The 19564-nt window shown below is 43.4% G+C and overlaps 2 protein-coding genes across 2 annotated transcripts; both read right to left on the reverse strand.

Annotated features, from left to right (window-relative positions):
• Positions 1–3846: 3846 nt before the first annotated feature.
• Positions 3847–12934, reverse strand: LOC103003454 (olfactory receptor 51E1). Its single transcript, XM_007172871.1, has 2 exons — positions 12879–12934; positions 3847–4842 (listed from the first exon to the last, which is right to left on the reverse strand). The coding sequence occupies exon 2, from the start codon at positions 4798–4800 to the stop codon at positions 3847–3849; it is 954 nt and encodes a 317-aa protein (XP_007172933.1). The 5' UTR covers positions 4801–4842; positions 12879–12934.
• Positions 12935–18333: 5399 nt separating this feature from the next.
• LOC103003737 (olfactory receptor 51D1) lies at positions 18334–19321 on the reverse strand. The gene is given in 2 exon segments (XM_028164138.2): positions 18334–18438; positions 18440–19321. Coding segments are annotated over 2 exon segments (957 nt in total). The 5' UTR covers positions 19292–19321.
• Positions 19322–19564: the final 243 nt, after the last annotated feature.

A 19564-nucleotide genomic window follows, 5' to 3' on the forward strand; every position in this document is an offset into this window, starting at 1 on the left:
ACTAACTCTTCTTGTAACCCCTCTCAGGAATGTCCTTTTCTCCAAGAGACCCTCTTGCTTGACAGATTCCGTGATGAAGTCTGACACTGACAATTGCATCCTCTTCTATAACACCATTTCAGATCTCCTCCAGATTATCCATACCCTCATTCTTCAACTTTGTTAGAGTTAAAAGCCCTACATCCTTGTTGGCTCCCTTAGGAAGGGAAATGGCAAGTTCTGCATCAGCTTCATTCCCTTTGGATCAAATCTAAGATGAAAAGCTGAGTTGCCAGGGGAGTGGGCAAGAAGTTTGAAAGTACTTTGTTTAAGAGATGAACAATGAGTATCAACTCTGAAATCCTAAACCAATGTTATAATATAATCCTTTCCCAAGTTCAGATCTGCCTATGTCAAGAAGGCCAAAAAAAAAAAAAAAAGAAGAAGGCCAGACATAGTGGAAGGCAATGACCCTACACATGTATGTCCATTGCATCCAAGGGAGTCTTATCTCAATGTAATTAAAGGAGTGATATAAGATACCTTATTATCTTAAATAGATACAACTCAGAGGTCTCACTCAAACTTTTCTGAACTAGAAGTGGTCCAGTTCTAAAGATCTTTCAAGAAGTCCAGGAACACTGAAGAGGGAATACTTATTTTGGCCTGACAAATCATAAACAGTTTCATTTAATAATGTGTTACTAAAAAGAAAAATGGCAAAAATCAAATCAGACAACAGAAATAGAGTGAAACAGAGGCTTTAAAAGTACATAAAATCAATGAGAGACACCAAGTAAAGTAGCTGAATAATATGGTATGTGGAAAAATTAGAGATATTATACTGGAAAAGTAAGATGGGAACAGGTATAAAAGGGGAAAGGAGGCTACTTTCATTCTGAGAAGTGCGAATTTTTATGAGAAGTAATAAAAGATCTCTGATGATTTTTAAGCAGGGAAGTTAATCAGAGTTGTGCTTGGAAAAACTCCTATAAGCTATGTGGGATTTAGGACTGATGCAAAAGATGGTTAAGGCAAGGAGACCAGTGTGGAGGTTTTGACAATTGTCCAAGCAACAGGGGAGTATCTTGACTAGAGAATAGCTAGTCAGAATTGAGAACACAAGATATGTTTATGAATCATTTCTAGGTAAAACCTAAAAAAAATGAGTAAGGGACTTACAAACTGAAATTTCATATTATGCAGACTTCTCTAGGGCCCAATAAAGGTCCAAATAGCTGAGATGGTGGGGCCAGAGACGAGAATATCCAAATAAAGGAAATGGGGAAGATAAAATGATGCCCATGTAAAATGTATATGATGAAGGTCTTTAAACATACCCTAACTTCCAACCAAATCTCCTACAAGAGGCAGCCTTTTCCTCTTATCCTAGTTCTTAACTCCAGGCTCTTCTGGATGACCCAGTAAGTATTTATGAAGTAAATGACCAGATATAGTTTTGTCTCTGTATCTTGCATTTAGTACTTATTGAGAAACATAAGAAGGTGGTGGTGGTGGTGATGTGTATGTGTATGTGTGTGTGTATGTGTGTTTGTATTTACACTCACCAAATGGTTAATCCATTTAGGATCAAAACCATGAAACTTTATCCTGAGCATATAAATTATCATAAACTTGGAATCCCTTTTGAAATCTAAGATAGTGGCAGCATCCCCAGAAAAAGAAAAATATATGTGTCTGTCTGATTTATCTCTTTATTATCCACCTATCTATGTCTCCAATGGGATTTCAGACAATATAATACAGATACACACATTCATCTTATGTGCATACAGAAGCATGTACACAAACACTTATTAAAAATCTGGAAGAATAAACACCAAAATGCCAACAATAATTTTTTTCTTTTAAGGTGACAAGTTTATTGGAATTTTTATTATATTTTTATTTCTTTTATATTTTCAGAGTGTCTAAGATTTTTGTTTACAGTGATCATATACTGGTTTCCGAATATGAAAAAAAATCTGTCTCTTTCTCTCTCTTTTCTCTCTTTCATTCTGTTTCTTTCTTTCGATTTCAATGTCAGGGCACTATCAGGAACTGGGATGACCCTCCAAACAGTTCAAAGTGACCAAAGCCAGCACTGACTCTAGTTTATGCCCCATGTTCTGCTGGCCACCACTCAGCTGGGCATAGCAGATTCCATACTGCTCACAATTCTCATCTTCTGGATTCCAGTCCAAGAAATTAGATATGCTCTTTCCATATCCTCTGTACCAAGTAGTTCTGTGCTACTAGTTATAGCTGGAAAAGTCTGGCCGGCCATGTGCCATGCTCTCTACTATACTACCTGCTTATCACACTACCTACCTCTCTTTTGGATGGAGATCTCATTCCTCCCCCATTCATTCCTACTGTACTCCTATAGTGCCCACACCCCTCCTTCCCATTCTGCTTCTTCTGGGAGTGCTGTGCTTGGCTTGTAGGGCTCCTGGGTGGGCCTCTGGAACCATACTCATGCTAAGTACAGCTATCAGGGATGCAGTCTTTATTGGGCTCTCCTATGGTCTTGTTCTCTGAGCTTTGATGCTGTGGGCATTCCCTGAAGGGTAGCTCAGAGCCCTGGGAATACATGGTGTTCACTTATATACTCTATTCACTTTCTGTGGACCTATGTTTGACTTAGCCTTGTTTCCTGGCTAGCCACCTGGGCCACTGGCCCTACTCAGTTTCACAATGCTTCCTGCTCTTGACTCCCTGGTCTGTAACCAACCCTGCTCTTTCTGCCATGAGCTTCTAGGTTTTCTCAGCTGCATCTCTCCATGTAGTGTCTCTCCAGATATCCAGTGAATGTCCCTACTGCTAATTATACTATTTCCCAAACTAGCCACTGTTTGGGAATTACCCAAACATACTCCTGTTGCTACTACACAAGTACAATGGCAAATAGGCCAGGAACTATTGAGATTAAAGCCATCAGCAACATTAACAGGAAATTCCTAAATACAATACTGGATGAGTGAGAAAGGAACTTAAGTACCTCCCCTAGAAAATGCAAGACTCTGGAATGTCTAACTCACTATCCCACTAGTCTAACATTCCCTCCTCACAATATGGGATTGGGCATCAAAAGACAATTTTTTTTGAGCCTGTGTGATCTCATTGAACATCAGTTCCCCCATTGGTACAATGGGGGTAACTAGTCATATTCCTGCCTGAATCAAAAGGTTGATAAGAAAATTGGAAATTAAGGAAAAATTTTCACTGTCTATGAAAATGCTCAGAATACAGTATATCATCTTTCATTAATGTAGATAAATATAATCTTTTTGTGAATTTACTTTCAATCTTTTCTTAAGCATTGCTACTCAGAAGAAAAGAAATTATTTTTTCTCTGTGGTCATTTTGAAGAGGGAAATCCAGGTATGTCTCCTTTCCTAAGATCCAAAATGGTAGGGGATTCTGAAGAGGAAATCATGGTTTTAAGCCAGATTATCTAATTGTATTATATTCTTGTATTTATTTTATTTTTGCCTTGCTTAAGCCATTGGTAAATGTCTTTTAGAAATATCACCCTTATCTCAGAATGCTATAAACTATCAGTGCAAGCAACCATATGATTTTTTTGGACTTGAGAATTGGACTGAATGGTTAAGTGGGAAGTAATAATCCTCCAACCACAACTACCTCAAAGAACTAAAGGGTAAAATAATATTGAAAAATAAAGATTGGGAGTATACAGTTCTGCTGCCCCCACTCACATGGAGATTCTCTAATCAGTTTCATCTTTGAAGGATCAGTTGTGCTTTCATTAAGAATTTTTTTCCTAATACTGTCTTCCAAAATGTTGATATTAAAATCTGAATTGAAGGACTTCCCGTGAAAAAGAAGTTTGATCCCTGACACCTAGGGATCCGAAGTGTGGGTGGTCACATGTAAAAGACGAAGGATGCGCTGCCGGATCTCCTTTGTCTTCACTCCGTAGACAATAGGGTTGAGCACGGGAGGAACAAGCAGATAGGTGTTGGCCATGATGACAGGCAGGAGGGAGTCATGCCGCTTGTCAAACCGGTGCACCATAGACAACCCAATGAAAGGTACATAGAATATGAAAACAGCACACACATGAGAGATACAAGTACCAAATGCCTTTGCCTGGGCTTCATGTGTCAAGCCCAACACAGTCTTGAGGATAAGCAGATACGACAAGGAGATGAGAAGTGAGTCCAGGCCAATGGCAGAGATGATGACAATGAGGCCATAGATGATATTGACGCGGATGTCAGCACAGGCCAGCTTCATGACATCTTGGTGTAGGCAGTAGGAATGGGAAAGGATATTGGAGCGGCAGAAGGGCAGATGTTTGATGAAGAAAGGCAGGGGTGCCATAAGTGCAACACCCCGTACCACAGCAGCCATGCCGATCTTGGTAACACGAGGCAATGTTAGCACAGTGGCATGGCGTAGTGGGTGGCAGATTGCCACATAGCGGTCAAAGGCCATGGCCAGCAGCACCGTGGACTCCATGCCAGATAGGGAGTGGATGGCAAACATCTGTAGCAGACAAGCATCAAACTGTATGGTAGTGGAATTGAACCAGAAGATGGCCATCATTTTGGGCATGGATGAGGTGGAGATGAGGACATCAAGGCCAGAAAGCATGCAAAGAAAGATATACATGGGTTCGTGTAGGCTATGCTCCGTCCGCACAATGTAGATGATTGTCAAGTTACCTAGCACGGCGATGAAGTAGAGGGAGCACAACGGGAAGGCCAGCCAGAACTGAGCTTCTTCCAATCCTGGAAGGCCTATTAGAATGAAATATGTGGCACTGGATTCGTTGCCACTGGGATCCACCATAGTGAAGAAGCTGAGCTGCGACCACTGCCAGGCAGGTAGGGGCTGGAATACAAATATAAGCCATTGTCAGATCCTCCAGAATTCCACTGCCATTTTTCTTTTCCTCCACCCTGATGTCCTATTCTCTGACCAGAACTCTAACTTCATTGCCTATCCAAACTCTGATTCTATTCTAAACTCAACCTAACTATCTTTCATAACTCAAGGCCCCAAATGAGCATTCATCCAGTCTTTCTTACTAACCCCACCTCTAAAGTTAATTCTGAAAACAAATGAAATACTAAAGTTAAAATTCTAAGCATTTTAAATCTTTTAGCTCACCAAGGACAGGTTATTGACTAAGTACACATCAGACTTAGATGATAAAAACTCCCATCGCTTCTATCTTATCCTACCTTATGCTCCCCATGCTTAATACCCACTGTAATTCTAATTATATCATTAGACTATCTTTAAGACTAAGTCCAGTCCAATGTAGCGATACTCTAGTAACATAGATTAATGCTGAAATCTAACCTTATCACTAATCCTAATGATCTCACCAATTCTAGCCTTAACCCTAACTTTAATATTAACCTAAGACTTAACTCTAGTTGTTATTTAAAACTTAATGTAAAACTTCATAACACCTATTTTATTATGATAACCCTTAATTTAATTTTTAAAAAAAGACACTAACTTCATCCTGAACTCTAACTCTACATTTCACTCTTGCCCAAATGTCCACCCAAAGTCTTACACTTGCTCAGACTGCCCAGTTTATATCATAAAAGGAACAATGACTGCAATGAATGCCAATGGTGTCCCACTCAGATTCCCTTCACCAAGCCAATGCATCTATATCCCATTTGCAGTGGGTGTTTAGTACTAAAGGCTCAGAGTTCTCCCTTTCTACAGAAAATTTTCCTTGATCAAATGAGAGGCACTTCATCCAGGAAGTTATGTTATCCCCACCAAAGCACATCTAGAAGTCAATGAGTGCCTGACACAAAGATACAAAAGGCCAGCCTCCTTGTCCTCAGTTGGGACCAAAGCTGTGATGTAATGTGTGCTTCAGAGCTTCTTGAAGAACCAAAGCTGAAGCTGGTCTCCAATTGAGACCACAGCCTCACATAATTTTCTTTCCCTGCTCTATCCTACTTCCCTCACTCATCTTCTCATGACAATATATCCTTTAAACAAGAATTTCTACCTCAAGCTCTGTTTCTAGGGGACCCACCAGGCTTAAGAGAGTGGGATTGACACAGAGGACTAAACCTGAAAGATGATGGCATTAAAAGCACTGAAGGAACAATCAATCCTATACCAGGGTTCCAACACCCTTGAATCTGGCTATTAAAGTGATGGATATAAGTAGAGATTGCTGAGGTGGGATATGTCAGATTTGAGTTTTCTCAGATCATATCTCTCTGTTGAAACAATTACAGAGTTAACTAACTTCCTCCCTTTTTTCCTTTCCTCCATTCACAAATATTCACATGCTCCTACTATTTATTAGATTATATAATTGTATTTACACACACTATATATGTGTATGTATTCTCTCTCTCTCTCTCTCTCTCTCTCTCTCTCTCTATATATATATATATATATATATCGGTCTCCTCTTCCCATTATGAAAATAGTGACACTTATTGCTAGGGTATATTTAAGATAATTTTATCTTGGTAAGAAAAAAAGAAGGGTTAGGTTCTTAAGATCTGGCCCTTGACAACTGGGGTAGGGGCTTCTGCACGGGCTACCAGACAACAGTTGAATGCGCAGAAGAGCTCATGGGCAGCATCAGGAGGGGCTTACACCATTCACTGGGCTCAGGATGTGTTGATGGTCTTTGTTCCACTGTTGAGCTGTCACCCAGAGGTTCCCTCAGACCAGACACAAAGGAGAAAACACTGGGAGCATGAGTTTTAGAACAGAGAGTGACAGAGTTTAATTTAAACAACTGGAGGGAGAAGATATAAGGAGCCATACTTAACCAAGAACTTCAGCTAAGAGGCCAAAGTCTTCAGTGTCACTTAAGTCTTCTGTACTGACCTCTCTGTAGCATATGACACTGTGATCAGTTCCCTCCTTCTTAAAACTTCTTGTTCCTTCTGCTTCTCCTCATCTCTCTCTGATCACTAGTTCTTGGTTCTTTCTGGGTCTTCAGCCTCCTCCACTTGACCCTTAAGCATACTTTTAAATGATAATGCTCTCAGAATTTTATCCTCAGATCTCTTCTCTCTCTATACACTCTCCCCAGGCCATCTCATCTCCTTCAGTAAACCCATTATTTACGTATAAACTATTGATGCCCAAATCTACTTGGGAAGGCCTGAATTATCTTTTGTGATCAGATTCATAATTCTAGTCACTAAAAGAGTCCACTGAGTTGTCTCTCAAGCACATCAAACTCTCCATGTCTGAAGATCAAAGTCTTCCAGAGGCAGTATTGTATAGCTTAATGTTAAGAGTATGAGCTCTAAAGTCAATCCTGGGTTCAAATCCCAGTCAACAACTTTGTTAGCTGTGTGATGTGGGGCAAATCATTTAATCTTTCTAAGCCTCAGTTTCTTTATTGCTAAAATGAGGATAACAGTCACTGCCTAATAGAAGTCAATGTGAGGATTAAATGAGATGAGTGTAATGCTTTTAACACAATGCCTGGAACAAAGTAAATATGCGAAAAATTATATCTGTTGTTGTTAACTGTTTTCCTGTAGTGTTTCTTTTTTTCTATTAAGGTGGCCTAAACAGACACATGAGCTAAATACTCTGATTCTCATGGCCATGACCCTAGTGTTAACTTTGTCATCAGCACAATCCCAATAATCTTCTACCCACATGAATTCAGGTCACCATTTATTGTTTAAAAAATATCTTTGTAAGCTCCAAATTAATTCTGTAATAAAGACTAAACTACTAGGGTGGGACAAAGCTCTGTCTTTCAGCATTTGGCCCTAGTTTCTCTCTCACCACTCTTCACCATGGTCCCTATGCTCCAGGCACACTGGAATACATGCCATTTCATAAATGTAGCATTGATCCCATGCCTCTGTGTCTGCTTGTCTTTTTTACTTCTCTTCCCTTTGTCATGGTCCTCCCAGATCTCCCTCCTTAAGTTCTCACTGGGCAAAATCTTATCTTCCACATCCTGGTTTACTGTCTCTTTCCTATGCACTTTCCTAAGCCTCTTTCCCTTGGGTATGATTAAATGTTTCCTGCTCTGTACTCCCAAAGAACTTTGTTTAGGGCTCTTTTTATGCATTTACCATCCTGAACTGGAATTATTGCTATGTTTATTTCCCACTAAATTATTAATTCCTTAATGTCAGGGACCCTATCATATTGATTAATTAGTGTTTAGTTAATGTTTGTTGAAAATAAAAAGGAGTTTTATCAAAAGAAGAATTCCTCAATAAGTGTCTAACAAGGGTAGCACAGCCAAGGGGGTAAGAAAGACTGCCATTTGTCTGAACTATAGAGATTTTTGAGAAGAAATGAAGACTGTTTGGAAGCTCAGGGCAGGGTGGTAATAAGTTCAGAACAAGAAACTTTAGAGTCAAACAGAAAAGACCTTTCTTACCCAGGGAGCCAGAGGGCATGAGAATGGGCATGTGGAGAACAGGGCAAGTGCAAAGCCTTGGCTCTAAATAAATGCAAAGTGGGCATGCAGCATAGTCTGTGCCCAAGAGAGGGGGTGACCTAGGATCCCTGACTGGAGACATTAGCAAAAAAGCTCTAGTGCTCCAGAGGGTCATATATCAATACCATCCAGAAATTTTACATTGACAGACAAGGTAAAGCTGGGCAATTCCCAGGATAAAACTGTGTTGCCTTAGGAAACATACTGTGGAAGAATCATGGTTTGGCACATTCAACCCTATTACCTAGGAGGGTAAAGTGATGTGTTGAACAGAACCCTGGGACTAGAAATGAGAGTCTCGGGTCTAAGTAAACGCAGAGGACATTAATAACCTCATTGTGCTGCTGCAAAATTAATGAGGTCAGGAATGTCAAAAGATGTCATAAAACAGCATCACAGTGTACAAAGCACTTTTTTTCATGTTTCCATAAAAATGGGGAATAAGGTCTCTGAAAATGTCTGAAGTTTCCAAAAACTTTCTATCCCCTCTCCATCTATCACCTTAACTGCCGCTTCGCCTCAAGCACACACTTATACACACACACATACTAACCAGCAGCCAGTCTATCGCAATGGCAAAGACTAAGCACTGAGATGAAGATACTGAAGCACTGAAGCACAAAGCTGAAGCACTGAGATTCAGCTGGCCTGGAAGGGAGACACCTCCACAGCATGAAGTGTGCAGTTCTCACTGGAGGTCAAATCAGGATGGACCTCAGAAGGTGGCAGCAGGAGAGAAATGAAGGAATAGAGAGGGGAGCCAACCGGAGGACCCAAGCATCACCCTTCAGACTGTCCAGCCCTGAAGCACCCTAACCTCCCACAGTCCTGCCAGCTGACTGCCAGCCTGAGCAGCTGTTAACAATTAGAACCATAGCACACACTCAGATAACATTTGGAACCTCTGAAGGAAACTAGAGCTAAATCACTCTATTTTGAAAACAAAACATAATCAAGGAAAAATAAACAAAGAAAGGGGTCTTTTTCTTGTTTAGAAAGCCTGCACTGCCTTAGCCCCCAGGGAGTAGCCCTGTGCTTGAGATTTTCTCTCAAAAGTCACACTATTTTAGCAAGTCTCAGGAATGTTTCTTGGAGAACTGTGAAGAACATCTTAACCCTTTCTTGAGGATGGGTGATAAGGAGCCTCCAGTGATACAGAGTAGAAATCTACATTGAGGTCTTCAGTCCTCTCCATTCCTTCCCCCTAGCCTCTAGGACTCTGTCCCCCAGTGCCAGCTCAGCCCCCATACCAGCCCATCCTCACATTCTTTCCCAGAGCTCTCTGAATGCCTTCCATCTCAGAGACGTGTGGAAAAGCAGTCAGGGATACAGACCCATAAGAACAATGAGGTCACTGCCAGCATTGATTCTATTGTTTTTATGATTATAACAGAAATCACTGAATGCCTACAAAATGCCAGACACTATATAAATATTATCGAACCTAGGAGCAATTCTGCATAATAGGATTTCTATGCATCATTTCTACATTATAGGTGCAAAAACGGAGTCCCCAAGAAGTTAAATAATATTCCCAGGGTTTAGTAGTTGACTGGCAAAAGAGATACTTGACCTAGACTGTTCAATTCCAACACCTGTACATTTTCCCCTTTAACCAGCTTTAATTGTGTTGCACCTTCTGAAAACAAATAAAATCTGCCCAAGAGGCAGGGTAGAAGAAGGGCTTGGTAAGTAGGACACCTGGCCCAGCTAGACTCTTGGAAGGGAAACCAAGAGGGCAGTAAGGAGGACCCTCCTGGACTGGGACTTGGGCGCTCTCCCCTTTTCAGCCCCAACTCCTCTGGCTGTGACTTGGGAAGGGCCCACAGTGGAAAGTAAAAAGGTTTATCCTCTACTGAGTACTTTCTTCTCAAACAATACAGGCCTCTCATCAACCTGTCAGGCAGGTAACATTAATCCCATTTGACAGATAAGGATGTTGAGGGTTAGTTAGAGCTCTCAGCATCAAATTCATGTGCTTTCCAATAGGCCAAGCTACTGCCCTGCCCCTTTCCCAGTTTCCTTTTGAATAAACCGATGGTTTTTAAGGATTATTTCAATGTTAATCTCCAAAGAATCCAAAATTTGAAAACCCACGAGTCCAGAAGGCCTCTCTAAGACTCAGGACACCTGACCAGCTCTCCCCACTTAGGTTCAGTGGATAAACACACAGAATGTTCCATGCCTAGAGCAGTGGGGTAGGGGCCTCTGGTGCCTCTGCCAGCCTCTGTGGGAACACCTGGAAGAAAATGTCCTTGGAGGGAAGCCCAGGAATACCTGGGAACCTCTGGCTCTTACTCCCAGGCCCAGAGAGGGAAGGCAGACCTCAGGGGTGACGCTGTGGCTGGTGAGGAGGGTCAGAGCTCATCACTCAATTCATGGAGAGGGACCCCTTCTCTTAACACTCCATGAGGGTGCTGGCCCCAGAATCGTATCCACCCCAAATCCTCTGCATCTTCTGTCCCTCATACCTTGCTTGGATTTGATAATGCAGATGAACCCTTATAGGACCTTGGCCATTCTGTTTAGAATGGCCACGAGGAGATTGGAAAGATGAGAGATTGCAATTTCTGACTCACAAAAACCAGTGTGGGGCTCCCATTCCCACTCTCCTCACTCAAGTCAGCCTGGCCCTCCAAAATCACCCCCAGGCAAGCTCCAGGGGTCCAGGGCCCTGCTCATCCATATCCCAGGTAGAACCAGAGCCAATAAGATTCCCACACACCTTCAAGGTTTGACCTAGTTATCAGGGCCCTTCTGAGCTTCTCTGACTGTTGCCTACATGCAGTGGAAAAGCCTGATCTGGGACTTTGATTGATACAGTGATTTCTTTTTTTTTTCCAAAAATTATTGACTGAACGACTACGCCAGACTCCCTGCTAAGCGCTGGAGATACTGAAATACAGAGTAAACAAGTCATGGTTCAGCCCTCCAGTCGTGGGGAGACATTAAGACAAATATGCAGCTATCATAACATGTTGTGATAAATGCTAGGACAGGGGTAAGTACAAGAGCCTCGGGAACAAAGCAGACAATAGCTCACGAAGTTATCAGGCTCAGAGGGTTTCCCTGAGGAGGTGACATCTGAGCCAAGACTTGCAGGGCCAGTCACAGTTAACCAGGCAGGGTTGGGGGCATGGGGACAGCAGCATTCAGTGAGATGACAAAACACATTGAGCGCCTACTATGTGTCCAAAACTGGAGATAAAACTGTGGATAAAACAGAAAAGATCACTTCTCTCATGGAGCTCAAGCACTAGGAGAGCCATAACAGAAGGTAAACAAATAAGCAAGAACATTTCAGGTAAAGATAAGTGCACTGAAGATAAGACAGAGTGATGGATAGAAAAGGACAGAGGCGGGGCACCCTTATTTGAGACAGCGGGTCAGTGAAGGCCTCTCTGAGGCAGTGATATATGAGCTGAGAGCTGGGTGATGAGAAAACACCAGCCATTCTAAGATCGAGGCAAAGAGTGTTTCAGGCAGAGGAGGCAAGAGAAAAGGGTCTTCTGCTTTGGGGGTTCCCAGAAGGAAGAAGGTCAAGGTGACCCAAGTATCAAGAGCACAGGAGAGTTGTAAGAGATGAGGTCGGAGAGGAGGGCAGGGGCCAGATCATGTAGGGGCTTGCAGGACATGGCAAGGAGCTTTGATTTAATTCTGAGTGACTTGGGGGAATTTAAGCAATAGACCTGATCTAATTTGTTTTCAAAAGTGCATTCTGGTGAACGCAAAGACCCAGAGAGAAAGAGAACACACCCTGTTTGAAAAGCTGCAAGTGTTTCAGTGGGAGGAGGCGGGTGGGAGGTTAAACGAGTGCAAGGCAGGGGAAGTCGCAGTGTGGACACAAAATCCACTTTTTAAATGGGCTGAAGACTGAACCCTGATCCTAGACACAGACTGGGTCAGGATCAGAGCCCCGGGAAGATTGCTAAGTCCCAATCTCAGCCACAGCCTGACTCCTGATGCAAAGTACAATATGAGCCTGGACCCCATTCAGAGCCCACAACCCAAACAGAGCTATAGTCTGACCCCTGATCACAAAGTGAGCTTTGACCACACTAACGACCTGAGTGGGACTGGCTGTGTTCTCACACTGAACCCTAAACTCTAGCTCAGTCCCAGCCCCATCTGTTCTCTGCCCCCATCACTTTCATTTAGGCCAATTCCCGCCGGGTTCTAGACGGGCACCCCAGTAAACTGATCACTAGAAAATTTCTTGGAAACTGCAAAGGAAACATCCAACACCACCCATGCTTCCCTTCACCACACGAACATAGAAATTGCTAAGTCTGTCTGTCCTTTGAGTCAGGGGCCTCCTTTACATCCCCGGTCCTACCCCTGGACTTCTGGTTCTTCCGGGCCTGGTTTCTCATTCACTAAGCAGGTCTAATGAGGGACCCCTAGCTGCAAGAAACCCACACACCCGGACTCACCCCCAGTCTCCTGCACTCACCTCAACTGTGCTGAAGGAACGTGTGCCCTTTTCTCCAGGACTCTTCCAGAAGCAGTCTGGCAGGCTGCACTGAAGAGTAGCCCTCTCTCTGTCTCCACCCCCTCCTTTGAGCCTCCCACGTCAGGCTTATTTATTCTGTCATACCTCCTCCCTCCTTTGGCTTCTCCCTGCTGGGGGGCAGGGTGCTGCCAGAGGGTCTATCAGCAGGTACCCCTCATAGCCAACTGTGGGACTGGTGTCCTTCTTGGCTTCTGTGTTCTGGGAAGGTGTGCTTGGAGTATGGGGAAGGAGGGGCAGTGGGTAGAGGGGTCTCTAGAATCCTCCCCAGATGGGCCCTGTGCCAGCTGGGATATTTCTGCCAGCTCCCATGTGAGGTTAGACAGGGTGAATGAGTGAGGAAAGGCTAGAAGAAACTCACGTGTGTGGCCATGGCCTTTGCGAGGAGCTTTCTCCAAGTTTCTTACCAGGCTGATCAAACTCAACCAGAGGAAAAGCAGGATATACTTTCAGGGGGACCCCAAGATTAAGTGCCAAAGCTTTCTTCTGAAGCTTTCTCTGACCTTCTTTCCATTGGTGGTGCCTGCTTGGGTCCTTGCTGGGCCTGGATCCCAATGGACCCACCTGCCTTTCCCCAGAGCTCTAGGGCTGCATCTTCTTTGTTCCCCAAGCTCTGGGGACTGTCTCTAGCTAACGCATAACAGGGATCCCTGGGGACCATGCCTCTGCCTTCCACTCCCTGGCCTTGAGTTCCTGAGCTTCTTATTGAGGAAGGAGGATGTTGCCTTAACCCTCCCCTACCTCCAACCCCAGCCATATAAGACTAATGCCATCTGTTTCTCTCTTAAGGGCAAAAATAGTGAGAGAACATTTCAGAGAGTTAGAGAACAGTTTGAATGTGAAACGAAATACCTCGCATATTTAAATGTTTTTTAAAAGTCTATTAATAAAACAAAGCAAAATTTAGTTGGTTTCTCCTTATGTTTTACTCATCAGTTTCACAACTACAAGTTTAAATTCACAACACAGGGCATGCTGATTTAAACTATGCAAAATTAGACAATGTCAAATCAGGCCATTCCAACTCAGACCGCATCAAAACTAGTGATTACATGATCTCCAAGTACCTGTAAACCTGCAGCCTGACACTCACTGCCATCACCCTGGAGCCATCTCTGCTGCCTCCTTCAACCTCCCGTAGACTTAGACAGTGTGAAGACTTAAAAAGTGATACCCCAGGGACTTCTACTTCTGGCCAAGACAGAATAACAGGAAGTAACATCCACCTGAAGGAACCTAAAATGGACAATATACATAAAACTATAGTTTGCAAGATACTGGATATCAGGCAATGAAGGACAATGAGCTCTGCAGCATAGGAAACAAATGAGGTGAATCTGGGGTTTCCCCAACTTACTGCCTTGAGAGAGGTTCCCTGCTGCAGCCCAGGGAAGGAGAACCCAGGCAGAATCCAGAGGACACCTTAAGTTAGGGACGTGGAGCTGAGAGTCCAGTAAGCTCCAGCTAGCTAGAATTTGAAGACCAGGTATTGGAGGTGAGAGATCTACACAGAGAGAGAACTCCAGAGACATGTAGAGGGCCCTCTGCAAGATTCCAGCTGAGTACTGAGCCCACATGCATGTGAACAAGCTACCTAAAGCTGGGACAGAGCCACCTGGAAAGATTAGAGGTAGCACCACCACCCAGCGTTCACATAGGGCCAAGGAGAGTGACTGTTTCCACCAGCCAGACTGGAAAACTTCAAGATTCACAGGGCGTTGAGTAGAGAATACAGAAGGATCCTGCCTCCATAGTGGGGAATAATTAACCAAATATTATCTATAGTATAATGTTGGTTTTAGATCATAATTGATCATTAATGGGTGGGGAAAGTACTTTGTTGATTTTATAAAGTAGCACAGGTCAAACTAAGGACTATAATTTATAGAGACAGGAAAAAGAGATGAGCGTGGATGGGGTGGGGAAGGGGAGGGCTGGGGAGGGATAAGTGAATTTATTTATCTTAGGTAAACCGGAACTCACTCACCCTCTCCTTCTCTCCAAGGGGTCACAGCCAAACAGCCATTGAGCACATTATATGTCAGGCCCCAGAGACAAAGAAAACTAGTCCTTGTCCTCAAGGGAGACAGACAGCTATGTATATGTATATTTCAGTTCTATGATGGAAGATAAACAGCTATCATAAAACTATTTAAGGCTTCCCTGGTGGCGCAGTGGTTGAGAGTCTGCCTGCCAATGCAGGGTACACGGGTTCGAGCCCTGGTCTGGGAGGATCCCACATGCCACGGAGCAACTGGGCCCGTGAGCCACAACTACTGAGCCTGCGTGACAGGAGCCTGTGCTCCGCAACAAGAGAGGCTGTGGTAGTGAGAGGCCCGTGCACCGCGATGAAGATTGGCCCCCGCTTGCCACAACTAGAGAAAGCCCTCGCACAGAAACGAAGACCCAACACAGCCATAAATAAATAAATAAAAATTTAAAAAAAACACAACTAAGCTCTATGACAGAGGGATAAACATCCAGTTGGAATACAAAGCTTTAAGTTTTATGACAGAGGGAAACACAGATTCTGCGGGAGCCTAGGGGAAGCCCTTAATCTAGTCTGGCAATTAGCCGACTTTTCCAACAAGCAACAATTACCCCAGTCACCCCCAGTTATCCAAGTAAAGAGATTCTGGAGGAATAGAGATTTCCCAAGATCTCCTGAGAAAGAAGGCCATGAGTTAATCTAAAGCCAGTGATACTGTAACCTGGATAAGGGACTAGCTCCTGGCCTTGACACAACAGGTCGTTATGAAAGGTGAAGTCTGCTGTACTTTGAAAATTCCCTGTAATGGAATAAACATATCTCATTTTATCAGTTTTATTATTAAAACTGTTGCCACCAATGTGTATTGATTACTTTCTATTTTCCATGTGTTTTCACACCTATTATCCTATTTAATCCCCACAACCACCCAACAGGAGCTACATTATATCTCCTTTTAACAGCACTTAGAGTTTCCAAAAATTACTGAGGTGCAGTAGGCTAAGTAACTTGCCCAAATATTAAAGCTAGTGATCTAACGTCTATTGCATCTAATTCCAACCCCACAATGTTTCTTTTCCTAATACAGTTATCTACCATGTCTAAAGGAATTTCTTGGCAAGGTTGTGCTGTCTTTGAATTTCATTTGTAAATTTGAGCATCATTTGTAAATCAGACACCAGCACAGGAAAATAAATGTTAACTTGTCTGAAGCTTTGTGAAAACACTTTATTAAGAGTCAAAGAGTTGTTTTAATAACAATCAGTCAGGACAGCCACATGTGGCAAAACTGGTGATGCACTGCACAATACGGGAGCACCATTCACGTGGACCATGGTGTGGACAGTGTTTCCTAAAGCTGTACAGTGAGACAACCATGAATATGATCATTTCTTGCATGTTTACAACACTTTGAAGTTTACAAAGAACGTTCATAGGGTTTAAGCTTTACAACATCACTGCTATTGTAGTTTCTCATTATACAGAAGAGGAAACAAAATCCAGAGAGGTTATACAGTATGTCACTTTATGATATTTCCAGGATTTTAACCTTGTAAGTCGTACTTCAGTATTCTTTCTTCTGCCTCAAATGAGCGTACATTGTTTTCTGCCTATAATTCTTCAATGTGAACGTTTTTGACCTAACAAATTTCAAGAGCTGGAAGTTAAGTGAGTCCACCTGTGGGGAGAGACCACTGGGGGGTGGTGACGGAGTCTTCACAATGTCTCCTATTGCTCTCCTTCACACCCAACCCCCATCCTTGTTCACTGATTCCCCAAAGGGATTAAAAGAAACTCCCTACAATCAAGGACACTTAAACATGTTTAGTAGATTAGCAAGAAAGCCAAGGGAGAGGGGAAGATATGTGATTTGCTATTGAAGGCCAGCAATTTAGGGAGGTCAGTACCTCCTGAAGGGTGGGAGGAAAGATGGGAAGAAGTCACAGAAGCACCTGAAATCCTTGTGGTCAGGATGAAGAAGGTGTGATCTGCCTATTGAGAAGATAACCACTGCGCTTTCCTATCAGTCCCAGAGACTGAAACATAATCCCAGGCTGAGCCCAGGCCAAGAAACTGGGTCTCTTTGAGTCATGGCTCCCAAATATGGAAATTACTTCAACTTCCTACCTCCACCCTGATATATACACACATTCTTCAATCAGTGCCCAGGAACACAGAGGTTATATCCGCTCTTGTGTCATATAATCCATACCCAGTGCACAAAGGAAATACTCCCTAAAACACAATAATCACAAACAATGCATACACACACACGCCCCCTTGTACACATATCTTTTTTTTTCACATATCCTTCAGACACTATATTCCACCTACATATGACTAAAGACATATATATTACACAAATGGATTTCATATCACAAATACGATGCACAACAGATATACGCCCAAAGATAAACACCACACATGACAAAAGGCATAGCATCCCAACACTACACATTCCACACACTCATGCATATTATATATTCCACATTGTTACAAATATGTAACATTTTACATCGTACATTTACATATTACAGATATGAAGGAAAAAAGGCAGCATTCTCATCAGATACACATAAAGATATTGTCCATCATTCTCACATAGATGCACGTCACATACCAACTAACAGAGGCCACATAAACATAATAAACGTACAGAGACATTATTTATGTAGTGTATACACACCAGGACACAACTATCACACAGACCAAAACACAACTGGCACATGTTCTATGTACTCACACGCACACACTAAAAATACATATAGTCACATAAACACACTCACAGCCACAACCAGGATAAACATCACCCTTAAGGAAAAACAGTCTCCAATAGAACCACGTAGATGACATTGACATTGGCAGATTCCACATACATTCACATGCATACAGAAAAGTAACATTTCATGTGAGTTATTTCTTCGATTGCTACCGTCTCCCTCCCTCCAATTACTATCACCCAAATACCTTCATTAACCCCTAAAAATGGGGTTGTGAAACCACTTTGGGATCCAAGAAAGAAGCTTTATAGCTAACACAGATTCACTGACATGGATACATGGAAGCAAAATAATTAAAATCATATATCAAGACTGGAATGAATCATAAGGTATGTCATTTACAGCCTTCTCATGTCAGTATTGGGTGTATTTTCTAGTTGGGAGAGAGGAATACAGCAAGGCCACCATAGCAGAGAGACCAGGGTGATCATTCTCCAGGATCTCCTGTCCAAACTGTCATAAGTCCTTCTGTATTGACACATTCCTGGAGACAGAAATTCAAGGTCTATTTAAGTAACTGGGAGCAGACATCCCAGTGGGTTGGATGTTCCAATCACCAAGATGTTCAACAGGACCCAAATCCTGCCATCTTTGGTAGAGACTGAGGACACTGAAGAGGTTATCCTGCTCACCTGCCATTCTGTAAGAACATATGGAGGACCTGTGAATGAATCTCCTTGGTTTTGGCTCCATAGACTATAGGGTTAACCATGGGTGGTAGTAGTAGATAGATAGGTATTAGCCGTAGTCACACAGAGAAGGGAAGTAGGGCCACACAGCCTGTGTACCACCGAAAGCCCCATGAGGGGCACGTAGAAGACCAGCACAACACAGAGATGGGAGATGCAGGTGTTGAAAGCCTTGAGTGCTGCCCCCCGAGAGGACAGCTCCAACACAGCCCTCAGAATGAGGATACAGGAGAAGCCAGGGAAGAGAGAGTCGACGTCTGTGACCGCGAGGATGATGAAGAGCCCGTACACCACACTGACCATGGTGGCAGTACAGGACAGCTTCATAATATCTTGGGGCAGACAGAAGGAGTGTGTGACAGGGTGTGTTTGGCAGTACGACAGCTGCTTCAGGATGAAGGGCAGGGTGAAGAAGAATACAAATCCTCTGGTCAGGGCAGCTAGTCAGATCTTGGTGACCGTGGTGACCATAGGCCCCGTGAGCACAGAAGCATGCCGCCGTGGGTGGCAGATGGCCACAACGTGGTCAAACGCCATGGCCAGCAGGACAGCTGACTCCATGGCTGACAGAGCATGGATAAAGAACAGCTGGGCCAGACAGATGTTGAACTCGACTTTCCGGACGCCCGTCAGGAAGAGGCTGGCCCTCTTGGGCATAGTAATGGAGGAGAGGACTAGGTCAATGCTAGAAAGCACGGCCAGGAAGAGGTACATGGGCTCATGCAGGCACCTTTCCACACGGATGATGAGGACAATGGCCAGGTTGCCCAGGGTGGCCAAGGCATACATACAACACAGTGGGAAAGCCAGCCTAAAGTGGACATTAGGCGCCAGGCCATGGATGCCCACCAGCAGGAAGTATGCTGGGTAGACCAGAGTTCCATTTGGTGTGGTCATGGCAGGAACCAAGAATCAAGGTTTCTGCATCCCAAGTCCAGGGTCTATGAAAAGGAAAAGGAGAAACATCACTCAGTCATGGCTCAGAGGAGAGAAAGGACTTATTAGGAAAGGACACTGAAACAGTGAGGGCAGCAAACAAGGCCTAAGTGCTTCTGGTAATCCTGAACTCCAGCCTCCTTCTGCTCTAATTCTTCACAGACATACCTCCCTGGGGGTCCCATTAATCTCAGTGTGTGAAGCCCACTCAGAACACATGTGCAACAGCTCTTC

The sequence above is a fragment of the Balaenoptera acutorostrata genome, chromosome 9, assembly GCF_949987535.1.
Source record: "Balaenoptera acutorostrata chromosome 9, mBalAcu1.1, whole genome shotgun sequence".
NCBI classification, from domain to species: Eukaryota; Metazoa; Chordata; class Mammalia; order Artiodactyla; family Balaenopteridae; genus Balaenoptera; species Balaenoptera acutorostrata.

Coding starts and splice junctions, on each gene's coding strand:
- LOC103003454 (XM_007172871.1), bottom strand. CDS start 4,800: ATGGTGGATCCCAGTGGCAACGAATCCAGTGCCACATATTTCATTCTA.